This window comes from Micropterus dolomieu, linkage group LG20 (genome assembly GCF_021292245.1).
Source record: "Micropterus dolomieu isolate WLL.071019.BEF.003 ecotype Adirondacks linkage group LG20, ASM2129224v1, whole genome shotgun sequence".
In the NCBI taxonomy this organism is placed as follows: domain Eukaryota; kingdom Metazoa; phylum Chordata; class Actinopteri; order Centrarchiformes; family Centrarchidae; genus Micropterus; species Micropterus dolomieu.
In genome coordinates, this window is record NC_060169.1 from 18406396 (window position 1) to 18431823 (window position 25428).

At 39.5% G+C, this 25428-nt stretch overlaps 1 protein-coding gene across 4 annotated transcripts in view; it reads right to left on the reverse strand.

Annotated features, from left to right (window-relative positions):
• Nucleotides 1-388: 388 nt before the first annotated feature.
• The window catches only part of mical2a (microtubule associated monooxygenase, calponin and LIM domain containing 2a), a 36690-nt gene continuing 11650 nt past the window's right edge, over nt 389-25428 (reverse strand). Inside the window, exons 3-22 of one of the 4 annotated variants that reach the window (XM_046033408.1) lie at nt 19583-19790; nt 19006-19122; nt 17743-17844; nt 15918-16073; nt 15514-15614; nt 14706-14963; nt 13719-13834; nt 13257-13383; nt 13039-13129; nt 12301-12448; nt 10581-10780; nt 9084-9187; nt 8899-8970; nt 8671-8805; nt 8156-8260; nt 6586-6852; nt 5044-5151; nt 2816-2996; nt 2641-2717; nt 1573-2560 (exon numbers count right to left, since the gene is read on the reverse strand). In XM_046033408.1, the coding sequence (XP_045889364.1) occupies nt 2153-2560; nt 2641-2717; nt 2816-2996; nt 5044-5151; nt 6586-6852; nt 8156-8260; nt 8671-8805; nt 8899-8970; nt 9084-9187; nt 10581-10780; nt 12301-12448; nt 13039-13129; nt 13257-13383; nt 13719-13834; nt 14706-14963; nt 15514-15614; nt 15918-16073; nt 17743-17844; nt 19006-19122; nt 19583-19790 (3081 nt within the window). In that variant the 3' untranslated portion in view covers nt 1573-2152. Of the gene's footprint in view, nt 596-1572; nt 2561-2640; nt 2718-2815; nt 2997-5043; nt 5152-6585; nt 6853-8155; nt 8261-8670; nt 8806-8898; nt 8971-9083; nt 9188-10580; nt 10781-12300; nt 12449-13038; nt 13130-13256; nt 13384-13718; nt 13835-14705; nt 14964-15513; nt 15615-15917; nt 16074-17742; nt 17845-19005; nt 19123-19582; nt 19791-25428 lie in introns of those variants that run through there. The other 3 variants (XM_046033407.1, XM_046033405.1, XM_046033406.1) reach the window with 3 other exon arrangements.

A 25428-nucleotide genomic window follows, 5' to 3' on the forward strand; every position in this document is an offset into this window, starting at 1 on the left:
CAAATCTATGACAACTGGGCAACTCTGTCTATGGAGGAAGATATTGTAATACAATTAAAAGCTCCAAAACAGTACTGCATGGACCTTCTGGAAAGGGTTTTGTTAACTATTGGTTAATAGGTTAATAGTTACAGAACGTGTCAGTGAACTGATATTACTTTGCTGATTTGATTTGAAAAGTTGATGTTTCAAGAGGAATACGTTCACAAAAAAAGTTGGAACATCACTAAAAATAAGAGGAGATGTAGGCAACAATTCAGAGGTCTTGACCCAAGCTTAGTTAGTACAAATTCATTCCCAAAACAGCTTAAGGATCAATGTCAAACACTGAAGCCGTTCATTAGTCATGAGTTCAGTTTAGTGAAAAAAAAAAGCGTAAAAAGCAGCGTCACTTCATAGGGAACATCTTTAATTACTTCAGCGCTGTAAATGTTGTTACGTCATATCAGACATGTTGGGTCTGTTATTTATCGTCAGTATCTGCAGCCACATCGCAGTTACGACACACGACCATGTGCCCATGCACGTGATCACCTTCAAAATGTCATTTCTCCTAAACATCCAGCTGGCTCACTCACTTCATAAAAGGCTTCAGCTGAATAAGAAGAAAAGAGAAAAAAATGATCTAAAACACAGAGAACATAAAGGAAGACATGAATAACAACACCTGAAAGCACAGAAGTAGAAAATGTTTATGAAAACAAAACACTGACATTCACAATGAAGACGATATTTGTTTGTTGGCACCATACAGTTGCATGATTGTCGTCGATGTATAAAATAAATGTTACAGTCAGTATATGTGAGAACAGTTCTTTGGTATGTTAAAACACTGTCTTCCACCCCTTTTTACCGCACTGTAAACCAGATATAATGCTCATATTACATGTAGCAGGTTCAGTAATTCAACATATTAGGTAGCTGATAACAAAACATCATCTTGCATATCCAGCATATCATATCATTACAAACACTTAAAATAATTGCAAATATCATTTTCAAATATTTTATAAAGAAACACACAAGACTCTGAACCTCTAAAGTGCCTCAGAAGCATCATTAGATAGTGTGTCGGAATAGGAGGCAACTGTGTGGCTTCCAGTCAAAGAGGTTTGCAGTTGATCCAACAAACGTGCTTTAAAATTATGGCAAGAGAGGCAAACACAACATAGCATGCTCACCAGTGTCTACTGTCTACAGTGAATATGAAAATACTTCATAAAACGTAATTGTCTATAATGTTATACAGGAAGAGGTTTAAAAAAAAAATTGAAGGCGTGGGGTATCTCATTTAGCCTCGGTGGTGTTTCTGAGATTCAACAGTAGATGGCAGCAAAGTAGAACTAAATACTGAGAAGGAAACTCACCAGAACAGAGAGATTCTTCGGTTGTTATATATAGAAAAATCTATAAATACAGTTCATGAAAGTAAACTGAGTAGTGTACTGTATGAACATAATGAGCAAGTTGTTGATATAAATATATATATATATATACATATATATATCTATATCTATATCTATATAGATATAGATATAGATATATAGATATATAGATATAGATATATAGATATAGATATATATCTATATAGATATAGATATAGATCTATAGGCAGTTCTCAAACATAAAGTGCAAGTTTGTCAGTCATAACCTGAGTTAAGCAATTTTAACTGCAGGATCCATTTTCCAAGACAGTTTGTAAAAAGTTGAATTTTACAGCAATGATGATTGGACATTTCAGCAGTCACAAGTCTTTAATGCACTGACTGTGGCCTGTTTTATTTTTTGCATTTTAACTACCTTAAATCTATTTGTTTAACGTATTTTAACCCTACAAGTACAGTACAGTTTCCACATCAATCCCACTGCAAAATTTATTTGGTGCAGCTTTTCTTATCTGACAATGTGCTGTACTAAGCTGCGAAAAGTTGGAAGAGCAACCTACAGTGTCTCTTCTTTGGCTGATGCACAAGTGCATCCAACACACTGAGAGCAAATCTACCTACAGTATCATCATAAAAGGCAAGTAAACTTTAAAAAGGTGCTTGTGCTACTAGAACACTAAGACGAGAACACTCCAGCTAATGCGCACGTCAGCCACAGATTTAATGGCAGTCATGTTCAGGGTCAGATATTAACAGCAGCAGAGCATCTACATGACCATCTGACCTATATGCTCCTGCAGCCACAGCAGTAGAGGCTGTATAGAGCTGGGGCCATCAGACACCGCCTCTGTGTACATCTGCAGCAGTACCTCTTGTAAAACAAGCAGCAAGGGCAAGCTCATGCTCAGTAGCTCATACAGGAATGCATAGTCCTGGGCATTGTCCCTCAGGTGGCCGGCAAAGGCCTGTGCTGTACCATGCACACGGCGGGACAGATACCAGGGGGTGTTACACACAGTGCGAATCACACTCAGGGGCCAGCTCAGGCGTTTCCTTATGAACGAGCTGAAGGTACCTGCTGAGGATTGACTCTGCAGGTCTGCCGTGCTGCTGGACTCGGAGCTCTGTCCGTCATAATCAGCGCATCGCTCCTGAACTCTAGTGCCATAACGATTCTAAGACAGAGGATGTGACGGACAGAGACGTTAGATATTTTACAGTTCAATATAAGACGGATATTGTTAGAAGTACTCACCGAGCGCTGAGAAAAATTCCTCCGTAGGTTTGTCCCATTGTTGCGTTGATCAAAATGAAGTTTGCAGTACAATATCCCTGTAAGATTACAGCAAATATCAAAATGAAATAGTTGTTCTTTTCTTGGTAACATGTGGATCCAATACTGATGACAGGTGACATTCAATGATACGAACCCTGTTCAGAGTCGAAGGCGTGTGCTCCCTGTCGCAGGGCAGAGCTGCAGGTAGAACAGCGAAAACACTCCCTGTGGAAGTAGAGCCCCTCGGCACAGACCCTTTCCACCATATAAACTCGCCTCTTGCACGAGTGGCACTTGTCACCCGACAGGGGGAACGCCCTTGGTACCGAGCCACCCTAGGAACCAGAGAGCAGGTAGAGTGATGGTGAAAAGAAAAGCAGTGAAATAATGCCAGCCAATGAAGATTAACACTAATGCCATGACATTACAAAACAATAGCTAAAACACCGACTTAAATCTTCCCATTTAATTACTCTTTCCCGCTACCTAAACCCAGAAAATTAAAAATACATAATAAACATAAAAACACTGAAACAGCTGTCAGAAACATTCATGAATTTAACACCTACTGCTGGCTTTTAAAACTATTATACATTATGCAAACTATTTTTACCATTTATTTGGCCAAAAACATTCCTTTGTCGGAAAGCCTGTCTATCTTTAATATTTTTTTATCTAGTTTCGCCTCTCCATTTTTGCTATTCATAGTTTTAACACAAGCTCAAAAAGCTGGTTAGTGGACCGAGAGTAAAGACTTTTTGTTTTGTAGTCAAGACAGCCCAAACCAAGACCGAGTCAAGACCAGAGCTTATCAAGACCGAGACAAGACCAAGACTTTTAGGGGCTACATATGTCTACATATTTTCCCAATTGCTCTTCAGGAATCAAATTTGATTTAAACATATATCATAATGTGTATAAGGAGTTGCTCCTTTATATTAAGCTAGTGTAAGTTCTGCTATAACATCTGGCTGTTGAGATGGAGCAGGCTGTTTGGGATGGGTGGAGCAGAGAAACCCACAAAGTGCCACCACAAGAACACACGCTTCTCCTCTGTAAGGACTGCTGGTAATTAAAAGCACACAGGGCAGAAACAGCAGTTAAAAGCAAAGCTTTCATGCAAAGCAGCAGGCCTTTTGTATAAATCTGTCTGTTATAATTGAGAAGATACATGACAACAGTCTAAATTGTGGGCTACGATGCTTCTTTTTAAAGCTTTTTGAGAACAGTCCCTCTACAGTCCCTCTTTCGTATCTGGAGGATTTCTGTGTGCTGCCTTTGGGACGCCGAAGATATGTTGAGCCTTCACTACGGGAACAAACATAACATCTTGAACATGAACTCTTCTTGACAGTTTTTCCAAAGCAGCCTAATACAACAATCCTTTAATAAATTATCACTTTAAAACTTTTAGAGTTAACAGTTTAGGCTGTAGTTTGTGATGCTGTTAAACTTTCTTATACTGACAGTTGTTTCTAATTGATATAGGAGGCTTGGACTAAATATTAGATTGTATACCTAATAAACTTAGTGTATTTTAAGCAATTACTGGAAAATAGGAAATACTTAATGGAAAAATGTGTTTTACCAGCAGACAAAAGCTACAATAACATTTATTTCTTGGCCACCAGGTGGCAGAAGAAACAAGTTATGATCAACATTGACATATCATCACCTTTTATGTTGATAACTTGTTAGCAAGCATATTACACATCCAGTAGTTATGGAGCAACATCAGCATTAATTAACACTCATGATTCTAGCCTCCTGATGAAAGTATGTTCAATATTCACTCTCTTTTAGATATGCTTTTGTCTCCACCAACTCCTGAGGGACATATGTAGCTCTTTTGCTGCTAAATGCTCCGCTATGTTCACCAGCTAGTTTCTAACTGAGTCTCTCTGCTGTTTGGTGCTGAGCAGGTAGTGTACAGAGGGTTTTTAGAGCTTTTTCACTGAAAACTGCCGCGGCAGAAAACAAGTCTATGAGAGTGGACCAAAATAGTTAAGTTACAGCCTGACAGCTAAACAGTGAGCTAAAACTCACTATAATTCTCTGTAATGCCGAGGTGAGCTGCAGATTCTGGTGGTAATTCTCTGTAGCTTCATCACTAGGAGTATTTCACATAGTTTTCACATTGTGATTTGACATTAGGGTTGGGCGATGTCTAGCAAACTGCCATCGGACCGACGATGGCATGTATATATTATATATATATATAAAAGTGTCAAAAAATCCATGTTGTACAAATATTGTTTACATGCAGCACTTGTGATCCCAAACGTGATGTGTTTCCACATGCAAATAAACACACTGTGAGGGGCAGGGGGTGCAAAACACAAGGCCATGGTGGGGTCAGGATATAAAGCTTGAGATAGTCACCTTGAGTACAGCAGATCTATCTCCCAAGAACAACCCACTAAGGTGAACAGCTTTTTCCTTTATACTCTTTGTGTGAAACTCTCTAGCCTGTTGTGTCTGAGCTTTTTTCTGCAGGATGACACGGAGCACAGGAACAAAAGAGAAGCCATCAGTCTTGCCTCCTCAGTACAGTGAGACACATTCTTCCACCAACTCTGTGTAGACATAATTAGGCAGACTAATAACCATTTAATACGCACTATACAGCTAAATGATGAAAGACCTTTCTGTTCTACTTTCCCAATAAGAAGCAGGATTTGACAGCTAAGCATGTATTGACGGGAGAAGAACAATACCATCGCTGTGTGGAACGAAGGCTGCCTTATTACATTAATTTCACACACCACTTGATGTGGTTACTCGTACTGTACTGGAACAGAAAACTGGGACAGCCTCAGAGACCTGGCAGAGAAATCCGTATAGAGTATAGAGTCTTTAAGGCTTAAGTGATTTTGCTGTGCAACATCTGCGCTGGTTGCACAGCGGCCTCACGGTGACAAGACTCTGGGGAAGTCACTGCACCTGGCTGTTGTCAGCAAAAACTTAGTTACAGTTGTCACTTCTCATATGGATTAAACAAATGAGACAGAACATGTTAATTTGTCTGTTTTTTTGTAGGCATATACTGTTTTTTAACTTTACAGAAAGCTGGGCTATCTGCTTGCTTCCCGCCTTAATGTTAAGCTAAGCTAAGCTAATCATCTCTTTCCTCATCTCTAACTCTCGGCAAGAAAGCGAATTATTCCTTAAATGATAATTAAAAAAACTGTTGGCCTACATCATACAGTATATGCCAGTTAGCAGACAGCTATAGAAGAGGTCTGGCAATCAACACTTGGAGGCAAATGCCAAACACAGACAAGCTGCATTGGTAAAGAGAAACAATGGTCACAATTTAAAACTAACCAACACGGAAATAAGACACACTACTTAGGTTGACCATTAATAGTATAATAACCCATCGTTATGACAGTTGTTACAATAGTGATTTAGTTGAAAGTTATTTTGCTTGAGTGTTTCAATTATTTTGTTTGTCCCACATTGCCATTTTTCTCAACAAAGTGTTCTACTAAATAACTTTATGTGGTGAACAATTTTGATCTGAGCCAATGCAGGCAGGCTTTTGGCAAATCTGAATAATCAAAACAGCTTATTTGCAGACGTTAGCTAGTGCCTGCAGCCTGGCCCTGCCCGACCTGTTCCACGCAGACCCAGACTGCCCAATAATCCCTCTGCGTCTGCCTCAGCTCATGCCAGGTCTGTTAGGAGGCCGGCTCTTGCCATTTTCGACAGGCTGGATAATTTAGGGTCTGACTTCACCATCTGACTACACATTACACAAGCCTAAATGTATAATCAGGACATAAATATATAATCAACATTCACTCTGGGGCCCCTTGGGGGATCAGAACATGCAACATTCACAAAGGTTAAAAAAAATAGAAGACAGAGAAGAAAACAGAAGAAAGAAGTTAAAGATATGAAGGAGGAGATGGTGATCACCTCAGAGACATGTTCATCCACCTCCCTGAGGCGCTGGAGGACTCTTGACATGAAATGGATTGCTGAGTGGCAGGAGGGAGAAGAAGCAGGGGGGTCTGCACTCTCAGGCTGAGGCTGGGGCTTCGTCTCAGCATGCGTTTGATTAACATGTCTGAGCTTCACTACAGAAAATGGATGCTGGGACTGAGGCTGGAGCTGTGGTTTGGGCAGAGTCTTTGGAGGAAGGCGGACTAAATGTTGTGCTGATTTTCTGATACAGACTTCAAACTGAAAGGGATAATATACAGTAGTGCACTTGTGAGCTTTGGTGTAACTCCTCGTCAAGAAACCAAACAGTTAAGCTTGAATTGATTTCTTATTTTTCATTCAGTTAGAGGCTGTAGATCATTTAAAGAACCATACAGGTGGTTTATGTGTTTCACCCCACTATACACAAATACTAGTCTTGCCAGCACAGCATGAAAATCAACTTGCATCCATTACAGTGAATATTCTGTCTGCTATGTGTTTTGGTAATGCAGATGCGAGCAGAATCTGTTTGTTTTTTCTAACTCTTTTTTTCTTGGCACAGTCAAGAACTGAAGTCTGACATCTGAAACCTGCAAGGCAACAGCCAATAGCTTCATTTAAATGACAGTAATGATTAAATTATAATAAAAATATCCTTTTTGTGACACTTATGTTTGCTTTTTGTTTGCATCGTTGGTTTGCCTAGCTTATAGATAGGAACTGCAAGACTCTTTTTATCTGTTTTTTGCCTGGTTTGTTAAGATTAATGGTCAACTAGTATATACTGTATTAGTTTCTAATTACCAGACATACTATAGTTCAAAAGAAATAAAAAAAAAACCTCTGTGGAATGTTAGACATGAGCCTGGTAATTAAGTGACTCCGGAAAGGTTTTGGATTCAGTCACGCTTGCATTTAAGACTCATATTTTTCACCAATTTTGCTAATTTTAATTCATTAAGGAATCATCACAATTCTTTGAATGTGCCAGCATCAATGAAGCCAATTTACTTTCCCATCAGCTTTGTCAAAATTTCATGTGAATGCTTTCCACTTTCTGAAACTTTTAACAGGAAAATTGTTTTTGTTAGTTATAACATAAACTCCACTACATGTGTAACTGCGTATTCTTATTTATGTTTTGAATCTACTTTTGTGCTAGTTTGATCTAGTTTCTGGTTCTACAATAAATTACAATAACACGTGAAGAAATCCCATCCGTCTGTTTCTGGTGTGAAGTTAGGGTCTAAGGCAGTCAGGACTAACCATTGTAAAACCACCAGTATGGTTATTTAAATATCCAAAAAGACTGAAAACTCCTATTTTAAATAAAAGTAAATGATATGACTTGACCTTTACACGTGGTTGGTCTATGTGTTTGAGGTATATGTACATATATAGTATGTGCTTGCAAATTTCTGTGTGTATGTTTGATAAATATGTCAGGACAGAATTAGCATAAAACCTGCTACTTTATGACTGTCAGTAGTTTTAAATACCATCCAGAAGCCTTTGGCTACTGCCTGTGTGTCTTAACTGATGTATGGCAACTCCGGACTACCTGTGTCTCAGGAGCAGGTTTAGGTGGGACTGGAGGCCTGAGTTTATTGTGCAGACTCTCAATCAGGTCAAGAGTTAGCAGCGGGGAAGACTTCTCGTAGTCTGACTGAGATTTTGCAGAGAGGTTAGGAAGACCATTAATAAAAAGGCACAGAAATAGAAAAGGCTGAAAAGATTAAATGCTGGAAATACCAGACAAGAGACGAAATATATAGCATTAGCAAAAGAACAGTTTTGTCATATTAAAACCGCAGACCACTGTCAGAGGTCCAGCTCATAACAAGGGGAATTTAAAACATATTTATGATCCATGAAAAAGAGGTCAACTATCCATTTTAACTACATGCATGAAGAAGTATTTGTAGTTAGATAAATAAATAGACAGATACATACATACAGTGTATTCACATTATATATATATAAATAAAATTACTTACCACCTTAAAGGACTACAATTAAAATCTTACTCCTACTACAATAAAATAAAATCTATGAACTCATTGTTGTGATTTTTACCTGTGTTTTCCGTACGGTGTAGCTGGGTGTGCTTTCAAACTTTGCCAGCAACTGAGTAGCCATTGAGCGCACTTTGTTTTCCTTTGGCTCTTTGCCCTCTGGCACTGATGGGCCATTACTAGACAGGTTGGTGGCCTAACAGGAGACAGACAACAGACAAGATCCTACTGTATCAACATTTCTTTATAGAGGATGCATTTACAAGTAGGAGCAAGTTTAGCAACAAACCTCCTCCAAATAACTGCAGAATTTCCGCCTCCTTTTGTAAATGGAATCTGTACCGTCTGACTTCTTTTCATCCTGTAAATACAGCACAAGGATATAAGACTGAATATGTAACAATCAAAAGAAGGAGATTTTAGAGCAAAAGAATCTCATACGACATACTTTTCAACATTTCAGCATGGAGTTACCTTTGGTATCCGTTTCCTGGGCAGTGCATGATTGAGCACATTATTATTGCTTCTGACTTCCTTGGGTGGATAATCTTCATTGTTTTCATCCACTCCTTTGGAACCTGCAATATAACACAGGACTGCATAATAGTTTTCATTGTTTCCACAGTGCATTGAGATAAATGTCAGATAATATATACGTAGGTAATATAAATTAGGAAAGTTATGTGAGTTGTCTGGAGAAAAAAGGAATTACTGAAGTGGAGAAATGTTCCACAAAAAAAATAAAGCCTTTCTGACTCAGCTGCATATCAGAGGAAGAATAATGGTTGGCTGAAGTTAAATAAAACAACATACGATAGGTAAGCATTAAATAACCCTTCAGTGGAGACAGGTTGTCTTCATGTTGTCAAGAATCTGAGATTAATGCAGTCCACAGCTCTGGTAGAGATAGACATTCCTCTCATGCCACTATACTTAACAGACCAATAGGACTACGCAGCACACACAATTTTTAACAGGAGACCAAATGAAATTCTTTTACTTGAATTTCAGATTTTTATAATTGTTTGTACAAATTTCAGTCATACAATACAGCGAAGAAGCACCAGAAACAAAGAAGAGGACAAAAACAGTCTATTAACAACAGGCATCTGTCTTAACATGGTGAATCCAAGTCAAAGTCAAATAGAGTCAAGTAGTAAAGTAAAGAAGAGCACAGTATATCTGAGTCGAGTACAGTAGAGCTGAGTCCAGTAGAGTTCAGTACAGTAGAGTTAAGTTGAGTTTCTACCTGAGTAGAGGAGAGCAAGGTAGAGTACAGTAGAATACAGTCAAGAAGAGCTGAGCATGGTAGAGTAGAGTAGAGTAGAGTAGAGTAGAGTACAGTACAGTAGAATACAGTCAAGCAGAGTTGGACATGGTAGAATACAGTGGAGTAGAGTAGAGTAGAGTACAGTATAGGAGAGTAGAATGCAGTCAAGAAGAGTCACAGGGAGTACAGTACAGTAGAGTTGAGGTGTATCTAGTAAAGTAAAGAAGAGCGGTGTAGAGTAGAGCACAGTATATCTGAGTCCAGTAGAGTTAAGTTGAGTATCTACCGGAGTTGAGTAGAGGGGAGCAAGGTAGAGTACAGTAGAGCAGAGTACTGTATAGTAGAGTACAGAAGAGTATAATACAGTCAAGTAGAGTTAAACATGGTAGAATACAGTGGAGTAGAGTACAGTACAAAAGAGTACAGTCAAGCGGGCAGCTGTGGCTCAGGAGGTGGAGCGGGTTGCCTGTTGTTAGTAGAATATATCTGAGTTGAGTAGAGTTCAATCTAGTACAGTAGAAGTTGAGTACATGTGGCGAGTACAGCAGAATACAGTCAATTAGAGCTGAGTATGGTAGAATACAGCGGAGTATAGTAGAGTCGATAGTCGATACAGTCCGGTAGAGTTGAGCATGGTAGAGTCGAGTATAATACAGTCAAGTAGAGTTGAGCATGGTAAAGTAAAGAGTAGAGTAAGCTACCTGAGGCAGGTAGAGGTGTGCCACGGAAGAGCTCATAGAACTTGGACAGGTAGGTGATCATCCTGGTCTTATCCAGCTCCTGATCGGCACTCAGCTCCTTCACAGATGTGAACGATCGGATCCCAAATTCTCGCTCGCTGACGTCAAAAGCCAGCTGGAGGTTTGCAGCATGGTCTTCTTCATTTAATGAGTCAAAATCTCTGATAGAAAAAGAGAGTAATGGTGGCTTGAGTAAGAGGAAGGTACTCAACAAACATTCAGGTTATGTATGTCGTGGCAAAGCAGCTGCGGATATGATATAGTTCATGTGTCAACCTATAGTAGGGTTTCAATTTTCTTTGTGATTTCTCCTGAGTTGTCACAGACCATTTACTTCGGTCTGTTTTCCCCTGATCACGTTGCAGTGCATACATAATGAAGTTATCTTTCATTAGGTTTTCTCATATTTTAACTTAGTATTGTTTCCAAAAATATCAGTATCTTAGCTGTTTAAGAACCCATGACTGATGTTATAAGAAAGTAACAGTGAGGTTTGTAACTGTGGCTGGTGGTGATTATAGAGTAAGATAATACGCACACTTATATGAAAACAGTTAACGTAAGCACAATGGAATGACTTTACACAGAAACTTATCTATCTCCATTTTAAACCCCGTAGAAGATGTTGTTTCTCATATTGCAGGAGAAAATGGTAGCAAATTACTTCTAATGGGAGTAAAAATACAACTCTGATGTCTCTAGCTTACACTGACAGTGTGCAGACACCATGAGAAATAATGTAAAGACGAGAGCAGTAGCCTAGCAGCAGCACATACAAACTTTGGTGTTTTTTCTGACGCTCACTATTTCTTCCTTTCTTTCTTTTCTATGAACCTGCTCCCCTCTATGCAGTCTGCTGACAGGCATGCATATGGAGGAGGGAAGGGTGAAAATACCAGTGGGTCCTGGAAACTTATAGAACCACATGAAATTGTAGTGGCATGTGGTGAGGTATGAAAGCAATAATTAAAGAGTGAGAGGATATAATTAGATTTGTAAATGTACTAATCTACAGTTGCACTGACAATCCATGCTGTGTAAGGCAGTCTAACCCTAAAAAGTGGAAACTAAGGTACAGTTTCTGTTTTTTTAAAAAGTCCTATAAGTGGATACCAAAGCACACAAAGTCCTACATGAGTTGTTTTTCTCCACAGCTCTACATCAACACACAGAAAGGGCCATTATTAAGAAATACATACTCAATAATAATACTCCAGATTAATTCAAGTAATGGAACAACCAGTATGTATTTCACTTCACCGTTCACTGACAAAATGAGCTTGATAAAAATGTATGAAATGTACAAAGCTGCACTCTATTTGCACAATCTACTACCAGTTAGGTTGAAGCATAGGACAGCTATATATGAAATATTTTTCACATCTATCAGTGCTCTAAAAAGGGTCAAGTGTTTTACAAGTTGTGAGGAGGAGGTGGAGAATGCAGCATAAAAACACACATAGATGAAAGAGTTACTCTCTTTAACATAAGAAATGGGTTTCCTCACAACTAGTTGTTACCAAGAGGGTGCAGGGTTCATTTTTCAAAGAAACTGGTTTGTTCAAGTAAATACGTGTATGCATTTAATACTCTATAGAGATAAGAGGATGTTAACGTCACTGATCTTAGATGGAAAGATGCAGCAGGCTGGTACTGATAGTATCTGATGCATGTTACGTACATCAGCTGGGGTTTGAACCTGTGGATGAGGGCACAGAGGGCGATGCCACTTTTCCAAGAAGACGTCAAGTCTGTGATCATCACATTCCTGTAGCCGTCTGTCTGTTTCTGGCACCAGGTAAGAAGCCTTGCCGGTCTGATCTCTGACTCTGCAAAAGAACCACAGTCACAGTGTTAGACCGACAAGAAGTTTAGGCTGAACACAATATGATGTCAAGCATGGACCAACACATGGCATGCCAGTAAACAAGGCCATGACAGACATGCTGGGAGCGGGTGCTGAGGTATGTACACATCTTTGTCTGGACATGTATTGTACTTCCTCGCTGCCTTTGGTGAATGGTTCAAGTTACTTCAAACATACAGCTCAGTTCAGCATGCAGAGCTTCTGTCTGTGCCCAGTGCATATATTATCAAATTCTGAACATTAAATAACGTGTTTCATATTGATTTAAGTGATTGATTTCTTGATTTCTTGTCATTTTAAACAGGAACATAAAGTATTCTCTTCACAACCTGGCAGATCTTTTATCAAAGCTTCCTCCTCCTGGTGAACCCACGTGTAAAAACAAACCTCAGATCGAGTCTTAGTACCTAAACAAAGATTAATTCTAACTTTTCCTACTACCATTAATAATCTGAAGATGAGTCATCAGCAGGCATGCTTTGAACTACAGAATCAGAGCAGATCACTTATCAAAACAACACAGAGGAATCTGCCAGTTCTTGTTATAAGGACCTCGTCTCCAGAGATTGACAGGCCGACGTATGGTAGCAGCACGCTCCAGAGAGCAGGAATTCAGCTCGCCAGTGATGTACAAGTGACGCACCTGAAACAGGAAGGGAAGGGAAAATGAATGACACTCAAGATGTTGTGTATATTTGTTAAAAATGAAACCTGTACCTAATGACAGATGGTAAGAATCTGATATTGTCAAAGCGAGTACTCCCTCTCACCTGGTGTGGCCTCACACAGGAACTGTTGAGGTTGGGGTATCGAGTCCCAGGGTCTATGGTGTATTGTTCAAAGTTTTTGGCAATGTTTTCAGGTGTAGTCTGTGGAAGTAGCCTGTAAATACTCTCTCTGTAGAAACAAACAAAAAAACATGGTGTATCTACATTACATTAACTAATTTAGCTGACGGTTTTATCCAGAGCGACTTACAATTGCTATATATGTCAGAGGTCGCACACCTCTGGAGCAACAAGGAGTTAAGTCTCTCACCTAGGGACGCATTGGTAGATGTCTCACAGTTGTAATTTAACCCAGGTCTCCACACCAAAAGCAAGCATCTTATCTATGCACCATCACCACCACTCTAAACACACCAATACTTACAAGCTGTATCTAATGCTGTAAATATAACATGAGTGTGTGTGTGTGTGTGTGTGTGTGTGTGTATGTGTGTGTGTGTGTACCTCTCTGCGAGCACTTCCAGAACCGTCCGACCCTGAGCCCAGCTCTTCACCATCCAGGCCGTGTCAAAAGCAGCCAAGAAGCCTCTAGCACAACCTGTCCCCATGGGCCAGAAGGGCTGAACAGGAACACATAACAAATATATGAATATTTTAATGTAATTGTACATCAGTGTGTATAAGGACACAAAAAACACCAATTCTTTATTTCTTTAGAAGTAACAAAATCGCCAGAGACTGAAAACTTATTAGCAGCACTGCATTTTGTCATGATTTTGAGATTGACATACTTTTTTGTATTGGTCAAGCAACACAAAACATTACAAAGATTACATAATATACATACAGCAAGCATTACATTACAAGGACTCAGAGGATGGGGCATAAGTGCAAGTTGGGGGTCATGTTTAGATATGGTGTGTCAGTGATTTCCATTTTGTGAGTTTAGATTTCCTTTTACAATAAAAATAGTAATAAAACAGATAAATAAAAAACTAATGTAACTTTTTTAAAGTTATTTGTGACAGACTTGTCTGCAATTTGGTACAAGATGATTTTGGTGCTCTATTGATTTGTTGTGTTTTGCTTCATAAGGTCACAAGTGCTGACTATCAGACTTTGAACATTTTACAAAAAGCTATAATAACGCCTGTCTATGTAACTGTGCAGATCAGCTTGGACATGTCCGTACAGCCATCTATAACATCTGTCTAAATTAAATGCTTGTCCCTGTGTGCTATAGGACCACCACAATCAGCCCAGGGCTGAAAAAGTGCCTCGATGACTGCTGGCAACATCATTGAGGATAAATCTGTAAACAGAGGTGGAGCAGTTCACAGTTGCCAGCATTGCAAAGGACCCCTGTCTCCTCTCTCACAGACTCTTCACCCTACAGCATCTCAGCATCCAAGCCATGTCTGCCAGACTGTGTAACAGCTTCTGTTCCAAGGCAGTTGGACAGTTTACATGATATGTCTTGTCTTTCCTTACCTCTAGCAGACTGTCACCAACCAGTGCTACCAGTAGCTGGTGTCCAAATCGCTCCCTGACCAGAGCAGCATTCTCGGAGGCGTGCATGCTTGTGAAGTCAAACATTGCTACATCTGGTTGCCCGCAGTGGTTCATGGCAAAATCTAGCGTGGGAAGTTGATAGTTGGTGCCAAAGTCAGCAGCCTCACGGGCGTAGCACAGAAGAGCTTCCTGGTTGACATTTTCACTGCTCAACAGCAACTGGGTTTCTATGTAATCCTGTTGAACAGAAGCATGACAGTCAGGAGAAGTTCACACATAGTAAGTCTGAGATTAGCATTTGTAAAAGACTAAGAATAATTTCTTTATGATCTGTTCCTTTAGAGTTTTTATTAAAGCTGCTCCCAGAAGTGGAATAAAAGCCCAACTGTATATTATTATATAATAAAAAAAGATGAGTATACTGGACTTGATATACTGTAATGTATACAACTAACCTGACATCATCTTCAACAATTTTGAAGGTTCTAATTGAATAATTAAATGAAACAAAATGGCAATTCAGTCAAGTACAAAATACAGTATTAGAAATCACTACAGTTAATTCAACACCTCTCTGACACAGTCCTAACAAAAATAAAGAAAAGCTCTAAAGCGTTCTTGTTTGCTGACAGGATGTTGCATTTGATTACATTATACTGTACAGTAGTTCATGATTTTGATACCTTGTTATTATGATCAAATGAAATAAAGTATGCTGAAAAGCTGTTAATAACTAATTTTCACACAGGGGATCCCTGGATAACTGACCTACGCATGTTCTACTTACATTAATGACGACTCCCTTGTCCAGCAGGCTCTGTTTCTTGGCAGTCATGACAAAGTAATGCGTGTTGTCCCTGTAGTACACAATGTTCTCCAGATCAATGCCTGCAACAAATGTGATATGGTTTGAGAGAGGTCATCCATGGAGTACCTAATTATTGTTGAGGACATTTTAAGTGGCTAACTCAAACCTGTCTACTTCATCTGCTCTAAAGCGTTCTTGTTTGCGCCATATTGTTGCGCCAACAACCCAGTCTGTACTGCTGAAAATCACTTCATCAGTCGTCAATGTTTACAACCAGAGCAAACAGAACAAAAATCCCAACCTTTCTGTTAGATAACCAAAGTCACAGGTATTTTCTTTACATTCATTCATAGTGAGGCTGTCAGACCGTGCTTCTCTCCCACCTGTCTCCTCTTTGAGGTCGAGAAAGAACTTCTGGTTGAAGATGAAGGCCACGCCGCTGATCTCTTCTACTTTGGCCTCTGCAGTTGTGTTTCTGTTGATGAAGTTGGCCGTGATGGCGATCGCCAGCTTTCCCCTGAATTCCTTCCTTTTGAAACCTGGGAGAGAAAAAAAACAGTGAGATAAAGAATGAAACGGACACAGGAGGAAAAAGAAGGGATGTCAATCTTCCCAGCAAACCAGTCCTATCGGCTTTTCTGTTAAAACCAAAGGAAATGTAGCGTTAAACCATAATTACAAGGCATTTACTTTCAGATAAGAGGCAGCTTACCAAGGTGAGCCTTTGTATAGCCAAGGGAACAAAAGCCATGAATTGTAAGAAGCATCAGGAATTAAAATGCTATCAACAAAGTTAAATGCCTTTTGCTTAATTAACCTTCAGAACTGAGAATGTAGCAGTAAAGTCCCACTTGTAAAACTTGAATCATTTTATTAACAATTCAATTCATGGTTTAAAAGTTAAAATATAGTTAAAAATTGGGTTGTTCAGTAATGTTATTTTATTCACACGTTCAAAGAATCTGTTTCAATGAATCCTATGCAATACTGAACCAGAAAAAAAACTTATTTCTTAAGTCTATTTCAGGTATTTTAAAAAAGAAAACAGAGGCAGATTCTTTAAGCGTTAACTTTTTATGTCCTCACCAAAACGAAAAAACCCAGACATCAAACCAGCAATAACTCACTAAAAATGTCTCTAATACTAAAGCTGTATGTTCAGGAAGGAAAAAAAATGGATTGGTTGCTTACTACAAAGTGATGTATGGGAAAGTCACAGTAGCTTTCAGAAGAAAAGCGTCTCATCTTGTGTCACAACTCCTACACACTGTCCCTGTTAAAAATCATGGAGGACCTTTTGTATTAATTCTGTGTTACTGTAGCTAGGCCACAAAAGTAGCTCAAAATCAGGCTGACTGCAGGGGAAAATAATTTCCCGCAGGCTTCATAATTGAAGAATGAGCTAAACATCTTATCCTGCCCAAAAATGCCCTTTTTAGGAATAAGCATCTGATGCGAATTGGTTGCTAGATGACAGCATTTTTAAACGAGAGACCAAAACAGTGAGACAGAGAGATGGAGAGAGTCCAGCATGCATGCATCAGCTGCTGCACCGAGCCCAAGCTTTGCTCTATTTATGTACAGTGTTTCGGGGTTCCATGTATAACCATTCCCACTGGGAGAGATCAGTGGCTTCGTACAAGTACAAGCTTACAAAAGGTGAATTTCATTTATAACTTCACAACAGAAATAAACGCAGTACAAGTTATTAAGAGTGAGAGTCCAGAAACAGTCCTTTGGGACGTCTTGGACTATTCAGTAAACTGAATGTGTGCTGGGTTTTATCTGAGTCAACACTATTATTTGAATTTCATGTTCCAAATGATACTTCAGAGATTTTCACAATAAAGCAAACACATGAACTTCACAAGGTGAGGTAAGTATGTAAACCGCCCCATTATTTATAAATATATTCACATATGCATTGTGTGAGTTTCTTAACTGATGGTAGTTGGAAATATATGTTGAGATCAGTATCAGCATCAGTAATCAGAAAATATTAACTAAAAAAAAAGTATTAAGAGTAGAGTAACAGTATTCTCCAACCCTGTGCTTTCAATGTTGTTGGTGAGAGAATATACTTTTGGGTCACGGATCGTTCCTTCCTTGATCAGACACAGGTAACTTTATATTGTACTTTGCGGGCAAAATGAAGTATATTCTTCAGGCATCAAAACTGTTCCCCCCTTTTGTTGGCTGTCTTCTCACCTTCCAGAGTATTCCTGCGTCCATCAGCCCCCACTATGACATCAAACTCGAAGTTAGCCACAGGGTGATCAGCAGGTCGGATTGCAGCCCTCCACCCAAGCCCTAAAAAATGGAAACAAAGACAAAGATGTACCGCTCCACAGAACAATCAGCACATAGCACGTAGAATGTCAACTGATAAAGATTGGTGTTTTTGCTCAAGGACACAACTGTGTCTCAGTCGAAACATCTCTCCTTTCTTGGACCACTTTGCCACCTGTTTTGCTTGAACGTTTCTAAATGTGTCAGTGCAGAGAAGTTGTCAGTATAGAGAAAAATATCAAATATAAAGAAAAATAACACACACATTTTAGCACAAGTGGAAATAATAATGGATCTTAATATTTTCAAGTAGCACAGAGACGCTCCATATCTGCAAAGTCCACTGGATCTGGCCTGCAAACTTGACAAACGGACAAAAACACTGTTTCAGATTTAATATTAGCCATTTTACATATGCAGTGTGGGTGTTGCAGGAGTGTGTGACCAGCTCAGTAACAGCTTGGCACTTTGTTGTGTAACATCCCCCTGTGGAAAATGCATTCCATGATGTCAAGGGTACAGCTAAGTCCGTCACAGCAGAACAGGAGGGATAAGTCTGTGCCTAAATTTAGGGAAGGCTCTTGTTGTTATCAGCATATTGATATTACAGCTGAAGAGACAACACCTGACAACACTGTGCCAGTTATTTTCTTCCTGAGAATTTATAGTCCAGTATGGGATGAGAGGGTCAAGTAGTCATCTACAGTGCAGTGTTACGTGCTGCAAAACATTAACATCTTAAGGCAGCTGCGTGTTGTGCTGAAACTAAAAATTGTGAATGTGAGAAAAATATTGTGACAGTCACTGGTTTTAATGTGTAAGCAGGTGCTGTATATAGCTGCCATACATTTGAGCACTCACTGGGAAGTCTACCCTCATCTAAAAATGATGAAAAACTAGATCAGTGCCAATTGTCTCCTGAGTATTGGTCAAGGAAATTAAATACTGCAGGATGAGAAGATACAGATCCACAGCCACAGCCACACAGTATCTGTGTAACACACAGACAATTGCAGCCCGATGTCTATATCTAGCTTTACATAGTATTAAACTTCTAAACCTCATCCTACTTCACATCCCAGCTGCATTGTTTCCAGCTGCTTAAATCTCCTCATCTTCCTCAAAGCTTGCAGATCATAAAAACTGTCAGTGGGTGTTTATCTATTGTTTGGACATTCATACCTTCATTTTCCTGATCCTCTGGAGGTTCCAACAGCTTGACAAACTCCACATTGATGTGGAACTCCACTGCAACAATCAGGGCGATCTTCAGTAGGATCAGCTGCAGCTGCTGAATGCCTGTTTGACGCAGTCACACATGTTCGTGTTTGCATAAAGATGTAAATCGCTGCCAAACACTGTGTTTTGTGTTATGTTGTCTTGACACTGCTGAGAGCAAGGCTTGAACTCCATTACTCTCTTCTATCTTTGATGTTCCTCTTGTTGTTATGTTGGAAAAACAATTAAATAAGGTAACAGCTGAGAGCATATCCTGTAAGTACTGTAGGACCATAATCTTTAAATCTAATATTTATTGAAAATATAAAATGTTACAATTTTAGTGTACATTAAAATAAATATAAAATAAAAAATGCGAACATAAAATTTTGCAACATGTATGTGTAAGTGACAATAAAAGTACCTTTAAATACATTTAGGAGAAGCTCATGGTTTCAGAGAGGCTAACAATCTGTGGTCACAGGTCAATAAAAAGCAAAAGCTGACAGCATGTTTTGTTTCTGTAAAGTCATACACTCACTTATGTGGTCTATGGCCCCGGCGCAGAATTTGCCGTAAAACTTTTTGGCCCCGAGGCCCCGCAGGTCATGAATGGTGTAGGGCCAAAGGTGCAGCACGTTGTTCCTAGAGAAGGAGTCCCTCTTCTCGATCACCACCGCTTTGGCACCCATCAAAGCGAGCTCAATGGCTGTCCGCAGTCCACAGGGGCCCCCTCCGAGGATGAGGCACTGAATAAGAGAGAATGACAAATTGCCCTCATTACCGACACGAGGCACAGAGAAATGAGCTACATGGAGACCTCTATAATCGCAGGAGGCTGAGGCTTTTCCCGCATAAGAGGCTAAGATGAATAATGGTTTACATCCTACTTGTTTATTAACATACCAGGAAGCATTATAACATCTTCACAGATCATGAGAGGGAGCAGCACTTTACTGCACCAATGGAGCATTTAGAGGTGAAGTGTCTCACTCAAGGACACTTCAGCGGCAGAGACACAAACTCCGAGGATCATTCCAGTCTTAAGTTAACTTCTCCAGTCCGCCTTGTGTGCATAAGGATTGTTAATAAAACAGATGAAACTTGAAGAAAGAGAGTTTACATGCGGCTAAAGCGGGTCAAAGCAGTGCATTCATCAGGAAATTGCCAAGAGGGTTGTTTGTGAACACCTTCAATCAACCTAAACTATCATTACAACCATTACATATTTAAAATGTTATTCATGCCCTCACCCAAAAATGCATTAAGTCAGTTCTTTGAGGTTACAGCATCTGTCTGAGAATGTGTGGCTCAAACATGACATCATCCTCTTGAAGGCTAGATGAAAGAACTGGCACGCACATGTGCTGGCAAACTGTAACTTCTTTCCTTTTTAATGTGTTGAGAGGCACTATAGAGAACTGTGTAGAGAGGAGATGCGTGTGTCTTTATTCTTGGGACATTAAATCCAGAACCAGACCTCTTCTGAATGCTGCCCCTGCTGTGCTCAACAAGGTGGACAGTCTCCTGTCTCGATAGCCTCACCAAATTAGTGCTAAAAATATATTTTCTTTCACCTTCCCAGGACAGACTTGAATATCTTGGCCTTCCTATGGAGACAGATTGATCTCAATATTATTTGTGTGAACCGCCAATGCTCTGTGTGTAAATGTGTAAGCTGTAAATATAAAACACCTTGTACAAATATAAAAGAAGATTTGTAAACTCACTCACATATTCTCAAATATAAAATGTATATGCAAATACACAAACAAATTCCATTAACTTAATTTACAAAAACATGTAAAGCATTTGTGAATATCTTCCTAACATTTAACTTTCAAACATGCATTTGTAAATCCAGCTTGTATTTGTGGATCACAATTCTATGCTTGTGGATTTGCATTTTACACACACAGAGTTGTAAGACCAACTGTCCACCAGTCTCCTGATGACATCTCTTTCACATTTCAAAGTAAGAGCATGCAGTCTTTAAATGAGCTGTGTTTTGTTTTAAATAATCTCAGATAAGAAATGTGCATCCATCTTTTTATTTATTTATTTTAAAGTGAAACAGTTAGTATTAGTGTGTGTTTATTTGTTATTAGTTGTTTATTTTCTTGCACACACAATTGTATACATTTCTATATATGAAAGGCACAAGAATGCCTATGTGTGCCAGTCAAGTCCTCCTTTATATTTTTCATTTATTCTTTCAGGTGGGTAAAGTCACAAAGCACTTCAGATCTTATTAGTAATGTACTTAGAAGCACTTCACATTACAGTTCGGCAATAACATGGCCACTGTGGCAAAATAGTTTTATCATAAAGAGTTAATAATTAAGTAATACCACGTAATTACCAAAGTCATAAGCAGATAATAGCTTGGTATTAACAATAGGTATATCTGGATAATATTAAAATGTAATATTTGTAACAGGGTAATAAGGGACAAACAGATTTAAAGATATCAAAAAGAGAGAAGTAATATTGTAGTAATATTTTTGTGACAATATGGAAAACTTAGAGAACAGCAATATTTGGATTACAAAATAGTAATATGGTGACATTAATGAAGTGATAACCTGTAAATAAAGAGGTAATATGGGCTGATGTTTTCACAATATTTTAGGCTCCTATTAGTGTAATACCTTCAAAATCACATCAAAATTCAAGTCAAACTTGGCAATTGGTAATTACCATTTTATAAAGGTTTACTTTGTTTCAGTTACAATCTGTCACTTGTCATATCTTACAGTTAACAGAACTGTGGGGTATTTAGATAGCTTATACAGTTTCAGTTAGGCTATGTTAAAGAGGTGGTATTATGCTCATTTTCAGGTTCAAAATCTAAATTAGGGGTTGTACCAGAACAGGTTTACATGGTTTAATTTTCAAAAAACACCATATTTTTCTCATACAGTACATTGCTGCAGCTCCTCTTTTCACCCTATGTGTTTTACGCTCCACTCTTGAGCTACAGAGTGATGCACTTTACTTGTACAAAAGAGTTGCAAATGCGCAGTTCCCAGGTAAGGACTATTAGCCAATCAGAAGCAGAGAAGGGCGGGTCGTAAGAAATAAGGTAGTGTGATTCAAATCAAAGCCGCTTCAGACTGCGACCGTAACCTAGCAGATGGTATAAGTTACTCACAAGTCCACAACCACACAACATCATTGTTCCACATCTTACCATCAGGACTGAACGTTGAACTGTTGCCGGTGTTCTGACGATCTGTGCTGCCTTGCCGAAAAATGCTACCATGGCGCAAATCGATAGACTCGACTCTACTCGGCCCTGCTCCGTTTTCCATTGCAGATAGTACCCAGAGATAGTACGTAGCTTGTCGTCATAGTGAACCCACACACAACTGCCGCGACGCAGGGCCATTAAATAATAATAATCTTATTTAACGGCCCTGCCGCAACGTAATGTTCAATGCAACACACACACCTCTGCCGTTGTTGCTGCAGCGGTCTGTGTGACGGCGGGAGCAGAAGGCTCTGTGAGCGGGCGGCTGGCCGGCCTCACACGCTCCTCCCGCGGGTTGGCACAGGCTTCCCCTTGCAGCCGCTTGCGGAGGTCCTCAACTCCAAAAATATTCAAGCACATTTTTGTTCACTTCTCGTAAAACTGTCAATATTCGAAATCTACACAGCTGATTTCTCGCCTCAAAACTTTTCAGAAGTGGATTTAGTGATGAAATTCCATACGAAAACTGTAAAATATAAAACTTTCTGTTGCTGGCCTCTGTCTGGCGCAAGCAATGATGATGCAGTGAATAGTGACGATTCTCTCTGACCAATCAGCAGTCTGCTGTGTTCACGTTACATGTTAGTATCCCTCAGCTGGCTTGGAACTTCGATGGAGGTGAGGTGATATGAAAAAATTTACCTGGAAGCAGGTACAACATTTCTACAATGGAAAACCAATCAAAGGCGAGTCGAGCCAAAGGGCCTCAGCTCAGACTAGCTTGGTTTGAGGTCGTGACTGACCCCGCTAGGCGCTTGGCAAGCTTTATGACGCGTTTTCATTGTGACGTCACAAGTAAAGGAAGTGAAGGGCTGGACTACAAACGAGCTGTTTTCATGCAGTTCAGAGCAGTGCTTTCTGTGGGAGATGGGTACTCCCTTTGGGCTGGACTTTGGGCTTTTTCACTTTGCAAACCTGTTACATGCACAAATAAGATATATAACTCAATAAAGGAGAGGGAAAAAGCCAAAAAGCATAATACCACCTCTTTAACTGTTGTATGATTTGACAAGTGACAGCACCCTCGTTAAAGTCTTTAGTAGTATGGTAACTTCAGAAGCAGCACAAGCCCATAACTTCATGTCCCTGAAAATTACCCACAAGCATCCTCATGCCTTTCATACTCAAATAAAAATGTATATGAAAGTGTGTGCTATGTAATAAACTGTACAAAGAACAAATAAATACATATTAATTCTCACTGTGTCCCATTAATGTATTAAATGAATAAATGCATGTTACTTATAGCTAAATTAATTTAATGTATTCATAGATTTTTATTTTATTTTTGGAATTTGTTTATTTGAAGCTCTGTTTTATATTTGCGAAAAAAAACTATTTTAAATTTGTGGAAGGTGTTTTATATTAACAGATTACACATTTACACATGGATCGTCAATCTGCTCACACAAATAATATTGAGACAAATCTATCTCCATACCATTCATCCAACAACACAAAGAGCTACAGTACCACTCTGCCCGACCTCTAAATCCCACCAGTATGCAGACAGGGGTTTGCCGCATATTTGGACTGGAGGACTCACTTCCTGCCATCCTGTGTGTCCAGCAACAGGATAACGCAATGTGAGGGTAGCGTGAGGAGGTGCCAAAAACCCATATCAGTTCTGTGAGACAATCAGACTGCATGCTCTAAACAGAGCATCCAGTGCCAAGATGAGCAAAATCCCAAATCATACCCTAAATGGGGCTCTGCTGCAGCACCAAAAACAAGATGATTGGGGCTTTTGTCATTCCATATCCCTCCAGTCTGTGTGGTTCGGGTGGCTTCACAGGGGATGTGGGTGATGAGGAACACAATATGTCATCATGTCTTGCCTGAGGTTATCTGGATGAGGTAATCTCAGGTGTGAAGCACATACAGGTGGTGAAAGCGCTGCCTGGACAAGCCTGTCTGCTGGCCATGTTTTTTTTTTCTCTCTCTCAACAAAAGGGTGAGTAAGTATATTTACACAACCAGAGACAGAGATGGAAGGATGTTGAAAATGTCATAATTTATGTGTAGAGTATTAACTCAGTATAACTCAGTACTCAGTATAACTCAGTTTATTCACATGTATGTCCACAGTGTGCTTTTTTTTTAATCTAAGCTCGCTCATGGAACTGTTTTCGGCTGCCTATCAGCCATTAGCAGTAACAGGCTATTTGGTTTAGCCCGTTTCCATTCGCTGATATATTATCCCAGATATGAGGCTTTTCCTGATGGCTTGCTCCACATCTGTTGACTCAGGACACACGCTTCCTTTTGGCTTCCCACCTGTGACCTCACTCTCATCCCAGCTCCACCCTGGTCACATTTGTCCCCCGCCTTATAAATGAACCCTGTCTGTCAGCCAGGTTACAACTATTTACTTTGTCTTCATCTTGATTTAAATGTTAGGATACATGCCACAACTGACAATTATTTTGTTGTTTATTCAATTGTCTCGTCTCTGAAATGTCAGAATATAGTGAAGAATGCCAATCAGAATCTCCCAGAGTGCAAGGCAATGTCGCTTGTTTTGTTCAACCAATGATCACAAACTTTTAGCAAAAATGTTTAGTTTACGATCATATTGAGAAACAAGATTTATGCTTAAAATGACACAAGTTATGAAAATTGTTGCAGATAAATGTTCTGCCAATTGACTAATTGATTGATTGCCAAATCCCAAACCTAAAACCCAACTGCCAAACAGTGTGACTGCAAAGGCTGTTTGTAGCCGCTGTCTGGTCTAACTACAGCGTGACAATATCTGTGTACAGCATACTGAATCTGCAGCTTCACATTGATACGATGTAGGTAAAGATGTCTACCCTTGAAATTAAGTCTAAATTTGTTGACTAAAGATGTGTTACAATCCCAGGACTAAAAGCGCACGGTGTCGCAGAGCGACTGATGAAGTGTGCTGAGAACGATTCACAACATCATTGTGCCCAGTAAAACTTTACGAGTAAAGAAATGCACTGCGGTTGCGGGTCAGTATCACTGCAGCCAGCTGTGTCAGGGCATAAAACACAGATGACATCATATCCTTTAAAGATTGCTGCTACAGCGGGAATATGAAGAAGAGGCACTGAGTGATTTCACATCTGTCTCTGTTTAAAGAGCTGAGCTGTCATAAAAACATGAGT